General features: G+C 42.1%; 2 protein-coding genes across 2 annotated transcripts; one reads left to right on the top strand and one right to left on the bottom strand.

Annotated features, from left to right (window-relative positions):
• Positions 1-8,619: 8,619 nt before the first annotated feature.
• LOC131460851 (transcription factor MafB-like) lies at positions 8,620-10,352 on the bottom strand. The gene has a single exon (XM_058631699.1). The coding sequence runs from the start codon at positions 10,138-10,140 to the stop codon at positions 9,166-9,168; it is 975 nt and encodes a 324-aa protein (XP_058487682.1). The 5' UTR covers positions 10,141-10,352; the 3' UTR covers positions 8,620-9,165.
• Positions 10,353-14,688: 4,336 nt separating this feature from the next.
• Positions 14,689-17,892, top strand: si:dkeyp-97e7.9 (DEP domain-containing mTOR-interacting protein). Its single transcript, XM_058632485.1, has 9 exons — positions 14,689-14,771; positions 15,053-15,231; positions 15,338-15,461; positions 15,610-15,788; positions 16,472-16,669; positions 16,773-16,904; positions 17,003-17,073; positions 17,514-17,618; positions 17,730-17,892. The coding sequence occupies exons 1-9, from the start codon at positions 14,689-14,691 to the stop codon at positions 17,853-17,855; spliced, it is 1,197 nt and encodes a 398-aa protein (XP_058488468.1). The 3' UTR covers positions 17,856-17,892.
• Positions 17,893-18,705: the final 813 nt, after the last annotated feature.

The following is an 18,705-nucleotide window of genomic DNA, read 5'->3' as shown; positions in this document are numbered from 1 at the left end:
GTGTGTGCTGGTTCAGCAGAGTAGAAGATGACACAATCCGTCTTAAAACAACAAATACCATTAAGTCACACGGAAGCTGGCAGTTTTATTTAGGCCAACGTGACAAGACGAGCAGTTGCAATGTTTCTGTGTGGGAGAAGAATGCATGTGGTCCACACGAGTCAAGGCTGCCCTCCTTTCCTCAGGGATTGAAATAAAGCTCCACTCACCATTACTGCTACCACTAACAGACTTATAGTGACCTTCTGACCTCGCCTGTGCAGGAGACATGAAGCTCTCACACTCACATGTACCACTGTTTTTCTTTGTCTCTGATGCAATGACACCGATTTATTGGTATGAGGTTTCATGTGTAGCAGATCGTGGCAGTGAAAATGCACAATATACTATATATATATATGTATGTTTATATGTACATGTATATATATACAAATATACATCTATTGTTCTATCAATGAACTATGCTAAAACACAATACTGTTTCTATTTAGCTGATGTGGCAGCAATACACTTCCTTAAGAAAAAAGTGAAAAAATTAAGACAATTTACAAGAGAGAAATATGAATATAAATGAACACAGAACTCTGCAAAGATGGAAATTGTGCAATGTGTCAAAAAACATTATGCAATATGACAAAACAGAATCTAGAAAACTGTAGAAATTGTGCAATGTGCAAATGGGGTGTGCAAAAGTGAGTTACTGAGGTGACAGTCAGAAAAGAATCCTGGTCTGATTGAGGAGCTGAGGATAAGAAACTGTTTTTACTGCAAGACGTTTTGGTTGTGATGGCCCTCAGCCTCCTGCCAGAGGGGTGGGGGGGTCAAAGAGTCAGTGTCCAGGGTGGGAGGGGATTAACTACTCTCTTCAGGGTCCTGGGGGTGTACAGTTGTTGGTGGAACGGCAGATTCCAGCCAACGACCATCGACACTGAACAGATGATGTGGTGTGTGTGAACCATTATTGTCACTGGCAGGTTAAACGTACTCCGCTGCAGAAGTTAGAACATCCTCTGCTGTGCCTGTAAATGACGGAACCCACGTGTCGACTGTGGGGGTGAGTGGGTCTGGGTTCTTCCTGAAGTCCACCAGGGAGCCCGTCCTCAACCTCAACCAGACCCTATTGATCGTTTGCAGTGGTGGTGGTGGATCACAACCCATAGTTAAATCGTGGTGTTGATATCACGTATCACGCTCATTTGATCAAACACTAGAGCCATGATAAGTATGTGTTATTGTCATTGTCTGTAACTTACTGCCTAGCCAAGTCTTTTCTAACCCGGACCCTAACCTCACTCCCTCTGTGGGCCCTAACCCTAACCTCACTAACACCTTTGCCTAACCACTGGGGGTTGGTACCTTAGGAAGCTCCTATGGGTTTATATGGGTTTGGAGGACAGGTTGTCACCAGGACACCAAGTGATCAATCCCCCACCTGTAGGCGGACTCATCCCCATCACAGATGAGTCCACTGAGAGTGGTGTCTGCAAACCTCAGGAGCTCAGAGCTGTGAGTGGAGGTGCAGCTGTTGGTGTCGAGGGAGAAGAGTAGATGAGAAAGAACTGAGGAGCCCTGAGGAGCTCCAGTGCCGATGGCCTGTAGTTTGGGGAACTCGTCCCCCGAGCTTCACCTGCTGCTTCCTGTCTGACAGGAGATTCCTACATCAACACCTGCTGCACAGGCTGAGGTCACTGCTGGGTTACAAGTGGGTCTATGAAAATCCACCATTCACCATTATTCTCACCAGAATAATTGCTATTCCCAATATTATTGTGAAGATTACAAATATTAATATGTTATTTTCACTGAACACGCTTGTCAACAATGATTCCCGCCTCCGCAAGAGTGGACTAAGAAAGCTTATGGCAATATTTGGATGCACCAGCTATTTGGATTTTTATAACAACCTGTATAACTTTATTACTTTACACTAAACTCAACAAATAACATTAACTAGATACTCACGTTGATTTACACCTGAAAAAAGTGGTTTAAAGGTTTTAGTTACACTTGAAGTGCGCTCTCGGGTGCTGGTTTCCTGTGTTCTGTCCACTCTCATGTGGATATTTGACCAAATTAGTCACCAAAACCTTTTTACCTTTCTAAAGTGCACATTTAAAGAATCCGTGTAATTTGGGAAATTATGACATGACAGCTTAATTAAAGTAACACAATGTAGGATTTGCTCTCAGGCTCCCCCACAGGCGGTAAATTGTATTGTTTGTAACAACTGTTTTAAATGATATGTGGCAACAGACCAGCTATACTAGCCTATGTTATCGCATTTTATACAAATATGATTACATTGTTTCTATTTTTCAAGATATTAGGAACGAAAATAACTGACAAAAGAACGATAGTGCTTTAGTTGGAGTAAACTTTCAATAATATATATAATATATAACCCATTGCTCAGTATATACTGTGATACACATCGTAAAGTACAATGTTTTAGTTCTTTTTTAGTTCTAAGTTCCATATTGACCTGCTCAGGCTGTGTGTGACAGAGGACATTCACCCTGTTGTAAGTTGATCACCTTGAGATATTATTTGAACGTTGAAATCCTACATCGTGTCGCTTTAATATCATATCAATTGTGGAATGTTCATGTGCTAAAAAACAAACCTAAATAAAATCAAAACAATGGCAGTTCTCTGTATGTTTGGTAAGCACTGGTAGGTCTAATTACAACTTTGCAGTTAAATTTAGCTGCGCCACATTACTGACACTCACAGGCATCTGTCAGGCGCAATCTTACTTGGACCACAGCGTCCAGGCTTCAATATCAACTCCCTGTACATGTGTTCCTGGGCTCTCGTCTGCTCAGCAGCAAGTCCACATCATTGTCTGTCTGCAACAACAAATCACATTTCTGTTACAGATTTCAGAAGTAAACCATGGGCTTAACTGCACACAGTCATCCTGTCTGTCTGCTCTTTTAAAGATCGCTGATGTCGACTGAATCTCTGGGAGCTTGTAGCCATTTTTGTGTCATCTTGACGGTGATGTTTTGTAAAATGGAGGGGGAAATATCTGCAGTAGTGTAGGGCGCTATCCTATCATTACAAATCTAACTTGAATCGTCATACACACTGTAGTTATGATCCAAAACAAGTGTTAGATTGATGGATTTGTTTCCACTCCCACCGAGAGCTAAAGAGTTCATCATTTATATTGAGAAACCATCTGTTTACATTGATTAGGTCTCAAGAGGCAGAGTCGTGTAGCTGAATGAAATGATTACAAATGAAATGCAACTTCAAGTGGGAACTCTTATCGTTGTTTTCCTGTAACATTTCTTTCTTTCTTTCTCTTTCTTTTATGTCGTTAGATCCCAGAACGAAGTACTTCCTGTATCTTAACCACAAAAAGAGCAAACAAGCACATGGGTTCACTGCAGTATAAAGGCTCGCATTCCCTTAAATAGATCCTTATAAGCTCTGCGTCGGCCAATGACAAGCTTCCCTCCCTCACAGTGCAACCACAGCACACATTTGGTTGTTCCTCTGTTGTTTCAGCGAAGATTTAACATCAAGCATGATGACAAAGATGGCCCGAGAATCAAAGAATGGGTGTGTGAACGCTCCGCTGCCAAATCCTCAAACTGCATAAAGGGCAGAGACGGTTGCAGCTGCACTAAAATCAGCCGAAAGGAAAAATAATACGGCTTTACATTTAGCACAGTTCCTCTGAGAAACATGCGGGAAGAGTTATGACACAAGGGAGACGTTAACATGACACATTAGTGGGAGAGCGACACACCCAATTCCAACGGGGCCTGCTGGACTTCACCAGAGTGTTTGACACTGCTGCCATATTCTCACATCACTGACACCCACTGACACTTATGGAGGAGGGTGTTGAATGGTACATGTTCAGTGACAACTGGGGTTTCCATTTCAGAAGCCACCAACTGTCCTATCCACTTTCCTTATTATTTAAGCAGAAATGTGTATCTGTTCCTACAATGTCGAGAAAATTCACTTTAAAACTTAGTTTTCTTAAAGTTCTTCAACCTGATCTCAACCAGATGAATGTAGTATATATATACCCTATATACTATATATATATATATATGTGTGTATATATATGTATATATACTATACCCTATGTATATGTATATATGTTTATGTGTATATGTATATATACTATACCCTATGTATATGTATATATGTATATGTGTATATATATATATATATAAAGGTTGTTCTGCCAGAGATTTCTTCACTGATGCCTAGTGCTTGCTCATTGTGTGAACTGTTGGGTTTTTCTTCTCTCTATATTATTGGATGGTCTCTGCCTTACTATATAAAGTGCCTTGTGAATTGGTGCTATACAAATAAAGTTTGATTTGATTTGATTTAGCCACCATGTATTTAATGATTAATTACATGAAGAAAAGAAAATTCGGAGCTGTTCATTTTCTCATCTGCAATGCTCGTCGCACTGATGTTTTTACCAGACGAGAGTATAAACAGTAAAGCGCCTGAAGGCTAGAACTGCTTTCCAAGTTTTGTAAACATATCAGGGTGCACAGGCTGTTGGTCTGAGCACACAGTGACTCTTAATCAACATAGAGTCACAATGATCCGCCCTATAGATAGGTTGTGTACGGGGGGGGTTCAGGGACTGTGGAAAGGGAAAAGAGGGGAAGAGCCGGAGCTAACCTCTGTGCCTCATGTTTCTACTGTGCACTAATAGACGCCTGTCATTATGGACAGAAACATAAGGGCGCCTGCCAGCTGCATGACCCCCATAAAACAAGACAGGAAATCCTAGCAGGGAATTAGAAGGAAAGAGGAGAGAGTAGCTCTTCTCTTCTTCTCTTCTCTTCTCTTCTGTTCTCTTCTCATCTCCTGTTGTTTTCTAGGAAGACATTTCAAGGTGTTGAGGGTTCGATGACTGGAATGTACATGAGATGATTAGACACTCTCAGAGCAGCGGAACAGTTCATTTACCTCACTGTTCAGGCCAGTAAAAGTCCTCTTTCCGCCTCTGTTAACAGGCTCAGGCTACTTTTATGTCTCTGTCACACTGGTAAGGGCCTGTATAATAATTACATACAGTGGTTCGGCCTTTGCTCCATAACCAAAGTCCACGGCCTGTATTGTAACAGGACTTTGTCACACTTCTCTCACTGGTGACAACTGAAACGTGACAAGCACTTTATCGTAGTACCTTCCAATCAGATCCTCGGGAGTGCATGCACAAACATGCTGAACACAACGTCCCCAGGAAGCCAGATTCCTTATTACAGCCAATAAGATACACTAGGACAGACTTTATTGTAGTTTAGAGGCTACACATTAATCTACCCTGTTGACTGCTGTGCAGACTGTCATGTGATAGTCATGACAGTCATTACCAGAAGTACAATCTGAATTACTGTGGCATTCTTCAGAATATGACCACCCTAGTAAATGCAGGAGGAAAGGGCAAAAAAAAAGAGAAGAAGAAACTGCTGTCACAAGTTTATTAGGAATGTACGATCTGCGTTTGTACGCACACGTCTGTGTTTTCGAATGTGTGCATGTGTGTGTGTGTGCCATGTCCATGGAAACGCCTGTGGACGTGTGTGATTGCTGCGTGATTCACGGTGTCACAACTGTGCGCAGAAAGAAAACTGGACATCCTGAGCGGAAACCACAGCCGTCAAAGCTGCTTTTCCTGTGACACACAAGCTAACACTCTCACAAAGAGTCACTTGACTGGACCCTCATATTATAGGAAGTGAAAGAGGAAGCCCCTCATCCATCCTGTCCACCATCCCAATCTCTGCACCGCACTTCACGTGAAGCCTCTCTCGTAGACCATCACACAGGCTGAGACGCTGTTGCAAAACACCAGTGAAAGAACTGGTTGAGGCTGGAGTGGAGCTCCATGTAGAAGGTCAGATGTCTGGTCAGTGAGTGGACATTCAGCCACAGACGACGGGTGACCATCATCATTGTGACTGTAGAACTTAGCCATTGAGCAACAGGGTTCGTTTGAAACAGATCAATATTGACTTAGCTGATCAGCTGATCCCCATTTGGCAGCTCTGTTCTGTATCTAATCTCAAACAGTCTTTGTGACAGTTGGTCTGGAGCGTTTCAACAATAATACACAATCCAGCTGGACCAAACCAATACAGTCCAGTGGAGATGGGTTTGATAGCACAGATGGAAGTGGCCAGTGTTTGACTGCGGCTTGAGGCTCGAGGCCTCCGCTCTGTGTTCATTGGTGTTATTGTACGTAGCCTGGCAGCCTGCATTCTTCTGCCTGTCCCCACACAATGGTGAGTATCTGCAGCATTCCTCTGCCTGTGTCCACTGTCTGAGACGCAACCAGGCTGTGGAAAAAGCCGGAACTCAGCAAAGACTGTGGTGTTACGTTCCACTCATTCACATTCATACACATTTTCACTGGTTATTTACTTTATTGTGTAGAAGTGTCTTATAGCTAAAAAAGAAAAGAAAGAAAAGACAAATGCAGAAGAGATTTAAAAATAATTGGGGCGGAGATGTCGCTGCTTCCTCTTTCACCTGAATTTAATCATTTTGTCGTGACCTTTTTTGGCGATCATCTGCGCTTGAAATCAAAAATTGCAACCACTTCTCTTTGTCGGGCTTTATCCTTCTCCAGCTCTTTTGCTTCCCCCTTGTTCTGATGCCACAGCCATGCAGACACCTTTCCCTCCTGCTGACTCAGTAGCCAGCCTCAGGCGCTGTGGGCTTGGGGTGTTGGTGGAGGGGAGGACGAAGAGGAGGAGGGAAAAGGAAGAGAGGGGGTGGGGGGGTTGTGAGGCTCCCACATCAGGCCGACCAGCCTATCACATGCGAGAGAAAAGAGCTGGCTAATCGTTTCTACAATAGCACTCTGCACACTGTCACACAGCACCACAAACCGCTCTCCTTGCCAACACTTGTGCTGTATTATTCTGCTATTGCCTGGAACTCCAAATATGATGCCTGCAATGTACACGAGTGAGCACAGAAATGAGAACTCGAATGCATGATTACGTGCCGTTTAAAACACATGCAAGTGCACATGTAGACGCATTCTCTCAGTCCCTGTTTCTCCTGCAAATGGGCACTTGTAATAGTTCAGTCTAAAAACAAAACCTCTTGACATAATAAATGGTACTAATACATATCTTCTATAAATACTGGGGGTGAATTGTCATAAGAGTAGGTATATTAATGATATATAATTAGAACACATGCATGTTTTCAAACAGAGGGAACCTCACTGGTGCCTGTAAATGCAGCCGTGTGCCATAAAGAGCTGCTGATTAATGACCACTTCCCAGTAACATTAGAATAATTTTTCATCGCTATAACCATCTGGCTATTTTCTGCTACATCCGTGATGCACACAAACGCAGTCATCTGCGTCAGGCGCTCCCAGAGCAGGCGGCCGACCTTCAGCGTCGAGGCCTGTTTTCAGGGAGAAAGTGCTCTTGCACCTGTGGTGGGATTTTTAGAGCTGCTTTCCCTCAAAAGAGGGTGAGGTCAACGCTGTGATGGGGTCAGACTTACAAAGAGAATATGGTTTCCAGGCTAAAGGCGGCTGCCGTTAAAGGAGCCACCTGCCTGGATGAAGACATGCAAAGGGCTAACAGAGTGAAAATGAAAGGATCTCCTGCACACAGAAGTCATTTTACGACGAGGCCACGTATCACACATCGTCATCATGGCCTTGGAACTATCACAACCTACCAAATAGTATTGTATTCCTGAGCTGAGTATGATCTGTGTTCAGGAAATTTGCTTGAGGATTTCAGAAAAACATCCATTTTCTACCGCTTTATCCTCATGAGGGTCACGGGGGGGGGGGAGCTGTGCCAATCTCAGCTGACAGGGCGAAAGGCGGGGTCACACCCTGGACAGTTGACCAGTCCATCACAGGGACACATGTAGAGACAAACAACCCTCCACTCTCACACCTATGGTCAATTTACAGTGTCCAACTGACCTAATGGCCATGTTTTTGGACTGTGGGAGGAAACCGGAGAACCTGGAGAAAACCCACGCTCAGAAAAACATATCAAGTGATATTAGCCGGGCAGGGAAATGACAAGCAGTGTGCTGCCGTTGTTGTTTCTCTCTTCCTTTGTTCATAAATGCAGAGGTGATGTGTTTGTGTGTCTGAGGAAGAGAGCAGAGGGGAAGCCTGATTTCCACTCCATTTTATCTGCAGCCCACAGCCTCTGCCATGTCATCCCCCTGTGCTTTCACATGCCAGGGTCCCACAGGAAGCAGCACTCTACGAAGGACAAAGGTCAGAGACAGAGAGAAAGCTGCTCGTCCTTTCAATCCCCACCACACGTATTCTCAAATTTGAAGGGGTCATGGTACCATTTTTGAAAAGACATTTATTGTGGAGTTTAAATCTTTGTGCTTGTGCAATCTGCACTGTGCACAAATAAAGTCAACCTGATTTATGTGTTTGAAATCTGCATTAGTGGTTTAAGTGATGCGTAAAACCCCCCTGTCTGTTGGGTGTAGCTACATTTATAGATGGAAATGTGAAGATGTTCATTAAAATCTCGGAATCTGACAGAGTTGAACTGTTAAGTTGTGGAAACAAAGAGGAATGTTCACGTGAGGCAAATAAGAATTTATGAGCAGATGAGACAGTTTTGTTTTTTTAAAAAGTCACAATAAGTTTATTGATCCATAGTAAATGAAAAACGATTTTTGCATAATTGTATATTATATTTAAAGAGACCACATCTGTCCAGCAGAATCACTTTCATAAGGACATGACACATCATTTCTGGCATCAATCGTTTGGGTGTCATTTGAATTTTTAGAGATGAACACAAAACATCATTTCAACTTGTTGAGGCGTCAGAAGAGAACAAAGCAAAATCACCAAATCAACATTCAGCAGTAACTGATACAGGATTAAAACGGTATATTGGTAAAAGGGGGAATAGTTGATTTCACGTGTCTACGCTCAGAGAAATTGTAGATATGCCTGGATAAAATAATAATTAAAAACAACATTCTCATACATGTCCTGCATGCATGTAAACTTCATGTCATTGTTGACTTGTTGCATCTATTACACTTATGTCAGCGAGCTCCTTGTGACCAACACGACAGAATTAGAACTCGATGCGTCCACGGTGCTGTTTGGTGTCAACAGAAAAGACTCCGCTCTGCAGGAAATCAACAGACTCACATTAAATACTCGGGTGAAGACGGGTTGTCACTGGTGGAGCCGGTTTCGTGGTAGCAGTTGGCACCGGCCAGTTTCTCACACTTGAGTTTGTATGCGTCCCTTTCCCGGACCAGTCTGTTGAGTTCGTGTTTGAGCTGCTCCACCTGTGACACCAGGCTCGTTTTCTCGTGCTCCAGAACGTGTTTCTGCTGCACGCGCTTGTAGCGACACGACTGTGCGTAACCTCGGTTTTTCAGGGTTCGGCGCTTCTGCTTCAGACGCATCACCTCGTCCTTGCCGAGGCCTCTGAGGAGCCGGTTCAGCTCCCTGACCGACATGGACACCAGCTGGTCATCTGAGAAGTGCTCGGAGGAGGATCGCCTGTCGTGGCGGCCGTGCTGTGGCTGGAGATGATGGTGCGCACCGAACACCTGCGAGTCCTCGGGCGACTCGGGGGACGCGCTGTCCTGGTCATCTTTGAGATAAGGGTCCTGGCAGTGACCGCTGGATAAGCCCTGCAGGTCGGGGTGACCCGGCATACCCGGATACTGCTGGACAGGCTCGTTCAGGTGATCGTAGCCGTCGTATTCGACTTGGAAGGACGACGGATGATGGTTGTGGGGCGCAGATGGATGTCCCTGCTGCGCCGTGGCGCCAATGAGGGCCTCGACTGCGTCCTCGGGTGTGAAGCCAAGAGCTTGTGGATACATTTGCTGAGGGAAACCCCCGCTGTTGGGAATCCAGAAGTGTTCGCCCCCGGGATTATTTCTCTGCTCGTTTGGATTGAGGTTTGGTGATGACGGTACCGAGTTGCAGGGAGTGCTGCCGGGAGTGGACGAGACAGAGCCCGGTCTTTGGAGCTGGCTGCACGGCCCGACGAAGGAGCGGTCGACTCCCTGCATCACCTCCTTCTTCACACCGAACTTCAATAAGTCGTAGTCGCTGACGAAGTCCATGTTGGGTTTCTGCAGTCCCAGATGTGAATCTGTCATATTCAAAAGGAAAAAGAAGGCTCACTTTAAAATGTTCCAAAAGTCCACATGTAGTTATTGAACGCGCACTCACTAACTGCGAATGAAAATGCAATAATTCCAGATTCGGATTTCAGCTGGGATGGGAAAAACACGTGCGCGCGCACAGGGCAGTCTGTCCGAGTTTGGGAGAGCAGTCACCACAAAGTAAAAGTCCGCTGAGGCTCTGGCTCCGGGATGAGCGCACTTACTTCATAAAGCTGCATTTGCGTGATGTCACGCCTCCTCGACTACACCTCCACTCTGCTCTCCAATGAAAACACAGTGGACAGGGTCATTTGCATAAAAGCTGCTGTGAGTTTTCTGTCCACGAGCTCTTCGTGAGGATCATTTGACCAGAACCTATAAATGCGCAGCAGCACACAGTCCGTGTCTCAAGTCCTCTCTCATTTCACATGTTCCCAGCAACACGCCTTATTACATTTACACTTAAACTGCTGTCTTTTATTATTATTGTACAGTATTAGTACATGAGAGCCATTTTGTTTACAACAATAATTATATGGTCTATTTTTTTTGTTACATTGATCACAGCTTTACTTGTATTTTTAACATAATTTTGTTTTGGATTTATCTCTGAATCTGTTTAAGATTAAAATGTCAACACAGCATGTTTTCACGTAATCAACAATAGCGAGGCTGGAAGAAGACGTTTCTCTCGACAATGTGGTGGTTAGTGCACAGATAAATACTGACATCTTGTGGCCAACAGTCAACACTACAAGAGTCCCTGAAGCCTATGCTAACAATTCAATTCAATTGAACCGAGCTGACCCCCTCAGGAACTGCTGATTCCAAACACAGTGAAACAGAAGTCACACCAACACTAACAGAGAGTGAGAATGGTTGAAGAATTGTCTCAGGGCAATTGTCTCAGGGCAATTGTCTCAGGGCAATTGTCTCAGGGCAATTGTCTCAGGGCAATTGTCTCAGGGCAGTTTTCATAACACACAACCGTGGAACAGAGTCAGAATGGTTCAGGGACACATACTAGTATTTAAGCCATCAGGACAAGGTGGCGCTATGGAGCAAAATGTATACTAACAACAGGATGCTTACAGCCTGAGAGCATAGCACTGAGAGAGGCGGAGCCTTGGCTCATTTTAAACCACAACACACAAGTGTTAACTTTCCTATAACCCTACAATATAACCATTCACTCAGACCATTCACTGCTCTATAACCCTACAATATAACTAGGTGACGGTAGCTCAGTGGTAGATCGACTCGTCTTTCAATTCAAAGGTTGTAGGGTTCGATTCCTGGCTCCACTAGTCCATAACCATTTACTTATACCATGCACTGCTCTATAATCATACAATATAAATAATTTCTTGTCTTAAATTAATGAAAAATAATCAGGGGCAGATGGGATTCTGGCTGACTTTTATAACAAAAAAAGACATAAATCTTCTAGCTAAAGTTCTGGGATGTCGTTTGAATCCTTGTCTGCAGACGTAATTCCTGTAGATCAAACTGGCTTTGTTAGAGGCCGTCAATTATCATCGAACATGAGAAGACTTTTAAATATTGTGCTGTTTCCTTACAAAAGGAAATTGTTATATCTTTACATGCAGAGAAAGCCTTTGACTGGGTTAAGTGGGATTCTTTCTTTTATGTTGGTTTTAGCTTTAAAGTCATCTCGTGGATACATACTTTTATATTCGACCCCAACTGCTTGTGTAACAACTAACTTTCAAAGATCTGAATATTTCCCACTGTCAGGAGGGACCCGAGGTTGCCCAATGTCTTTACTTTTCACCATAGCAAAAGAGACTCTTTCTATTACTCTGAAATCTTCTCCGTGCTTCACTGGTATTTACAGGAACATAGAGTGTCTCTTTATGTTGCTATTCTGTACGTCACAGACCCAGGTAGTTGTGTAGATGATATTTTACAAATTTTGACAACTTTTGGATCATTCTCAGGTTATAAATTAAACATCAGGTGTACTACCATTTCCATTAGCTAATACCAGTTTTTGCTCCCATTCTATTCCCTTGCTCTATAAAAATAACTTCACAAAACTGGTTATGGCGCTGGGACTCTGTCCCTCTCTCTCTCGCGAGCAGAATCAACTCTATTAAAATGAATGTTCTGCCAAGATTTTTTGTTTATTTTCCAATGTCTTCCAATTTTTTTTTTTTATCAAAATCTTTTATTCAAAGGGTGGACAAAACAATCTCAAAATTCATCTGGACTGGTAAGAACCCAAGAGAATGCAGAGCAGTACCGCAGAGAAGCAAATCCATCACTAAATTCCATACCTGGTATGGAGAATAATTCTTGCCGTCCCTCGTCTTTGGCAGCTCTGATTTGTGTCCTGTTCCTCTTTGTAAATTTGGAAACATTTCAGGCAACATTTCAAACTCTCTGACCCCATCTCATTTAGTCGCAGTTATAACAACCATTTTTCCCACCTTCTCTCTAACTCAGATAGAGTGTTCACCTTGTGGAGAGAGAGAGGCATGGCCGTGATATTCAGAAGCCTCATTTGATTCATTTAATGATCTTCGGGTGAAACACAATTTATCCAACTCTTGAATGTTTCCAAGTATGTACAGTAATCACGCTCGTACACACTTCAAATCATCCCCTCAGTCTCCGGCAGGATCTCTTGTCACTGACTCACGCTCTCTTCCAAGAGCTTGTGGTAAGATTTCAGAGTTATATGATGTTATATGATGTTAAGTGACCTCATCTCATCCTCCAATACGACCTCACTTCTGGGGGTCAGGCACAGTTGGGAAAGGTCGTTTTTGATGTAACGTAGAGATGGTGGAGAGAGGCATCGCTTAGGGTCAATTCCACTTCTTCTTGCGCCCGTCTTGATTTAATTCAGTTCCAAGTTCTCCATAACAAAAACAGACTTGGCAGGCTGTTTCAAGGGACAAATTATATTTGTGAAAAATGCAGTTTGTCATTGGCAGATCCCACTCATATGTTTTTTTTCTTGTCCCAAATTAACTCTATAACCTAAAAATATAACCATAAATATGGCCTTATACTGTAATACAACCATACACTGCTCTATAAACCTATGATATAACCATACACTGGTCGATAACCATTTACTAAAACCATAAACATAACCATTCATTCACTGTGAGGCACACCCACATAACCTGTGCTGTAACACTGCAGCATAAAGACCAAACAACATCTGCTGCCACTGACAGACATGAGTTTCTGGTTTTTTGTTTTAGTTTTTTCACTTTTGGCTAATACTTAATGTGATTTTTATTCAGATGTATCAGTGCATCTTCAAGCTCTAACATGCACACCCCAGATTTTTTGTCACATAAGATTTGTGACAAACATATTTGCTGTCACAACAACTGAGAAGAAATAGTGATCAGTTCAGATTCTTTGAAGTGTTGTTGTATGCGGTACTAACATGTCACCATGTGCATCTATGATATCTTAAGAATATGTTTGTTTCTCTTGTTAAACGCCCTTTTCCAACTAGAGACCAAAGTTTGTAAAAAAAAAAAAAAAAAGAGAAAATCAGTGTGTTTGTCCTTAACAGGACACAGGAGGGGCTGGAAGTTTGTGTCACTTTGGTAAATCCAAAATTTCAAGTCACAAAAAGAATCCATTTGAACTTACTGGTAGATTGCTGAAAATTTAATACTTTTTAGCTAAAGCTAAAAAACAAAATCACTCTTTCGTGGGAAAAACAAAGAAACAAAATCACTCTTTTGAGGGAAATTGGAAACGATTGCCCCCTTAGGCTGGGCAAGGGTGACACCGGGGCTGCACACAGCAAAATCCATATATAATATTATATATATATGCTAGACTAATATATGAGCTTGTTAGGTGTTTTAGTTACAGTTGTGCACATTATTATTTAGTTGATTTTGTTTGTATTTCTCTGTTTTTGCATCATAAATATGCTATTAATGTGAACGACACGTCGTTCCACATCAAAACAAACACTTTTATTTTGAAATTCAGTGAAATATCATCATGAATGTCATTTTAAGGTCATATTGCCCAACCACTACTAAACATCTTGACCAGAGTAGACGCTCTTTGGCCCTGAGGTCGTTTGAGTTTGACACCCCTGACTTAGATGAACCAACTCAACCCAATTAACTACATAATAAATGTTATGTTATATCACACACTGTAAATAAAAACAAACATTTGATTATGAATGAAAAAGGTTGCCTCAAATCCAATCTTTCAAAATTGCTGGCAGAGAAAAATTTTTTTTTTTAAAAATGCTTACATGTGAAATAAATTTACAAAGACAAAAACTAAGAACATTTTAACACACAACTCACTTTTAGTTAGTTATGGTGTTTTTTTTAAAACTCGTTTTTAGTTTTTATTTGCGTTAACTATAATAACCTTGCTGACAGTTTGCCTCTCTTTCTCTCTGTATACACAACATCTCTCCCACATGTCAGTGAGTGTATGTTTCGGGGGCTATTTTGTCAACACTTAGGTGCACAACATTAAGTGATTTACACTTTACTTTCTCATTCCGAGATAACAAACATGGAGAGAACAAGCAGCATTAGGAGGAAAGCCGTGATAAGACAACACAAGGCTGAAGTCATGATTGCTGGGGAACAACTCAGGTAATCTAAACACACAGAAAAAAAGGGCTGGGGTACCCCTGAGCAAGGTACCCAACTCCCAATGCTCCCCGGGCGCTACTCATTGCGGCAGCCCACTGCTCCTAATTCTAGGATGGGTCAAATGCAGAGAATATCAGTCAGTCTGAGACTGAGAGTAATTTCCCTAAGGGGATTAATAAAGTATCTAAAATTTAAAAAAAAAAAAAAAAAAAAAAAAAAAAAAAAAATGCTTCGTGATGGTTTTAGATTGTTGTCAGGATGATTATGAACTTTGTTTCAAGGTTGAGACTTCATGATGCAAAGCTGATAAAGGACCGACGCTACCACCTGCGCACATACCCCAACTGCTTTGTAGCACAGGAGCTTATAGACTGGCTCGTGAGCCATAAGGAAGCTCCGGACCGAGCAACAGCTGTGTGTCTCATGCAGCACCTCATGGACCATGAGATTGTTCATCACGGTAAGGAGGCACCAAGGCAAGCCCAGGAAGAGAGATAACTAAAGACCTTTTGAACAAAGGAGAAAGACACCTGTAACACCTGAAACTGTATGCTGCCATTTCTTAGTTTGTGACAAGAGGTCAGTTTTCAAAGATGCCAAACTGCTGTACCGCTTCCGGAAGGACGACGGCACAGTTCCGTTTAATATGGAGGTGAAAATCTTCATGCGAGGACAGCGGCTATATGAACAGTAAGAGCTGCTCTGTTTTTGATAGGTGTAATGTCAATCATTGTAGGGTTTACACATCAGAAACTCTGCACCTCAGTCACCTTGTCTTGTGTTTATCATGTTGATATCATTTGCATGTTGTGTTGTCAGAAACCTCTGTTTTCTTCAGTCTCATAGGGGATAAGAACTCTATAATGCAGCTCAGAGAGGAGCAGGCTGTTTCTTATCAGCGTGCTTTTCCTGGCTGCCAGTTGATTGACTGGCTTCTTCAGAATGGAGAGGCAGAGAGCCGGCGTCAGGGGCTGGGGCTCTGCCGTGCACTGCTGGAGAATGGCATTATTCATCATGGTGAGATGAAGCCACATGAGCAATCTCTGCAATCTAATAAAATACAGTCATAGTATAGTGCTGGGCAATAGAAGAAAAAAATCTTATCACTTATTACTTTTTTTATATAATTCGATATTGATATATATACTGTATATATATAACGTTATAAATGTATATTTCTGAATAGCTTAAAGGTGAGGCTGGGTGACATGGCTTATTATTAGATGTTTGTGACAATACTCTGTAAAAATGAAACTGTTTACAAAACTATATTATCTTTCGTTCCAGATAATACCTGGCTTATTACTTTGGCCTTTTTAATGTTAAATGAAGGATATTTACGTGCGTTAGAAACAATGAAATTGCCTATAAATATGGTCAAATTGACCTAAAACACAAATAATTAGGCCTAAAATTAAAGAAGTGTAAGAAATATGAATATAGTTTGTTGATTCCATGTATTTTTTAATCATCATCATAATTTATTCATCAATTATTATAGTATTTTGTGTTTTTCACAAATGTGCACAACATAATAAATATGATGATTATTAATGCAATAGCCTTTAAAATCAGGAAAAGTCATCACAAGTACCTGATCACTATATATTGATATATTGCCCAGCCCTAGACTCTTTTTGAGTCTTTACACGTGTTCCACTCTTGCTTTGTGCTTTCTCTCTCTCTCTCTTTCATGTCAGTGGCAAATAAGCATGATTTCATCGACAGTGGACTTCTCTATCAGTTCTGCATCAATTTCCGCCGCAGACGCCGCCTGTCTGAGCTCTTAAATGAGAGTAAGCAGGACAATGATGGAGGTGTGGCTCATGAAGACAACCACTCTGATAGTCCATCTGTTGAGTGCAGACACCTCACCACCAACAGTGCTTTTCACTCTGGTAAAAAAAAAAAACTGAAATAATATTCCCTGATCCCTTTGCTTTTCCTTAATGTTGCAAGAACAAATGATGAAAAATGTTTTCCGGACAAATTTCACTGTAGTGGGGTCAAGTAAAGACCTGAAACAAGTCACCAGTGGACGTCGAGGCAGCCTGAATTCCCTTCAGCTTCACTCTGCTGCATTTCCACCCCTTGTGTCCTCCACCTCTGTGACGAGATGCAATCCTAAATCAGGTAAGAGTATGACTTCACATTCGTTAGGCAAATGCTTGGAAAAGCCGTCAGTATTTAGTGTCTGGTTGTGTAAAAAAAATCTTTTTATGATTTTACAGTCCTTCGAGGAACTGTTACATGTGAAAAGTTACTGGCACCCGGTGCACCCTTCATCAAGAAAGTATTAACGGTGAGTTGGTGTAATGTCTTCACCTGTGCTATTTCTGACCTGAAAGTTACTTGTGGACGATAGTGGAACAGTGGTAGAGTGAGTCGTCTTTCAACTGGAAGGTTGTGGGTCCGAGTCCCATCTCCACTAGCCTACATGCCACTGTGTCCTCGGGCAAGACACTTAACCCCCCCCCCCCACCTTTGCTGGCAGCCCGTGAATGTTGTATGAATGTGTGAGTGACTGGGTGTGAATGGCAAACCGTAGTGAAAAGCAGTTTTGAGTGAAAAAGCACTATACTTTACCATTTACATTTATATTTCAATATAAAAATGTTCCCTTGTAGTCTAAAACCGGATAATTCAAGCCTGATTATTTTGGAGAGTAATTTTCCAATCTCAAACATTGAAGATCTACACTTTTAAATATGGATGTGTTATTATATCTCACGATGACCACAGGTGTTAGGAGACACTCTGGGTTGGGGTTTTGTTGTCAGAGGCAGTTCTCCCTGTTATGTGCAAGCTGTTGACCCTGGAAGCCCTGCAGCAGCTGCTGGTGTTAAGGTGAGCTACATGTACATGTTACAATGGCAAAAATAGAGAAGATGACATTATTATTATTTTATAATATATCATATTATGACCCACCCATGTACCTGCTTTAATCTTGTTTAGGTACGGCAGTTTGTGTGCCATTTGAATGGACAGTGTGTTCTCTACCTGGACTACAGAACCCTCAACAGGCTGGTGATGACCGGACCTCGCACTGTTGTACTGGAAGTGATGGAGCCACTGGAATGACGACAAGTTTTAATGTCAGCTTCTTATTTTTGGACACACCTACATGAAAAACAATATGTATCATCAGAGTCATAAGAATACTTTATAAAAATAAAAGCTTGTCCCGTGTTTTGCACGATACGATTGGAACAAGGGCCTTTCTTGGACACTCTGAATTGACCGTGAGAGTGGGTGGTTGAAATAGTCCCTGTGATGGACTGACAACCTGACAACCTGTCCAGGGTGTACATGGCCTTTTGCCCTATGTCAGCTGAGATTGGCACCAGGTGGATCCTGGGGCTGGGAGCTGACTGGTCCTGCACAGGAGGTACCAGTACAAGAGGCCTGATCATGCCAGCTGCAGTGGACTTCCTTGAACCACTTGGTTGGTTTTACTTGTTGCTGGTGGTTTCTTGGGAGTTGGGAAGAGGGAGTCTCATTATTCAGGTGATCGTCAAAGGTTTTCTCTCATTTGATCAGATTAGATTTTAAATTCTCAAAACCTGTTCAATCTCCACATCATTTAGCCACTACAGGTATATAATTCAACAATATGCAGTGAGTTGTAATAATGTATACATAAACTGATGTTTCATATTACAGTATGTCAGTTGCAGCTCTACTTGCTATTGATCAAACAGAAAACGTGCATCCTTGTACATTTTCTTCATTGTTAACATACACAAATAGCTCCTTGTTTCAATATTTGGCAAACGTTAGGGGAAATGAATGAAAGCATGTTGTGGTTAAATAAACAGAATGTCTGTATTTCACACATGATCTGTAGAAAAATAATCATAAGATTGTGTAACTAACACTTAAGTATAATAAAAATATGAAACTTTTCACCATTCATCCTCAGCTCTGTGCG

Source organism: Solea solea, chromosome 6 (assembly GCF_958295425.1).
Source record: "Solea solea chromosome 6, fSolSol10.1, whole genome shotgun sequence".
Lineage (NCBI taxonomy): Eukaryota > Metazoa > Chordata > Actinopteri > Pleuronectiformes > Soleidae > Solea > Solea solea.
The sequence above is the reverse complement of the archived record's forward strand: the minus strand, read 5'-3'. Positions and strand labels throughout refer to the sequence as shown.

What these genes read in the sequence shown, in the direction of transcription:
- LOC131460851 (XM_058631699.1), bottom strand. Translation starts at nt 10,140, where the DNA reads ATGACAGATTCACATCTGGGACTGCAGAAACCCAACATGGACTTCGTC.
- si:dkeyp-97e7.9 (XM_058632485.1), top strand. Translation starts at nt 14,689, where the DNA reads ATGGAGAGAACAAGCAGCATTAGGAGGAAAGCCGTGATAAGACAACAC. An exon ending in CCATGAGATTGTTCATCACG is followed by an intron (nt 15,232 to 15,337) that starts GTAAGGAGGCAC and finishes GCCATTTCTTAG; the next exon opens with TTTGTGACAAGAGGTCAGTT. An exon ending in GGACAGCGGCTATATGAACA is followed by an intron (nt 15,462 to 15,609) that starts GTAAGAGCTGCT and finishes TGTTTTCTTCAG; the next exon opens with TCTCATAGGGGATAAGAACT.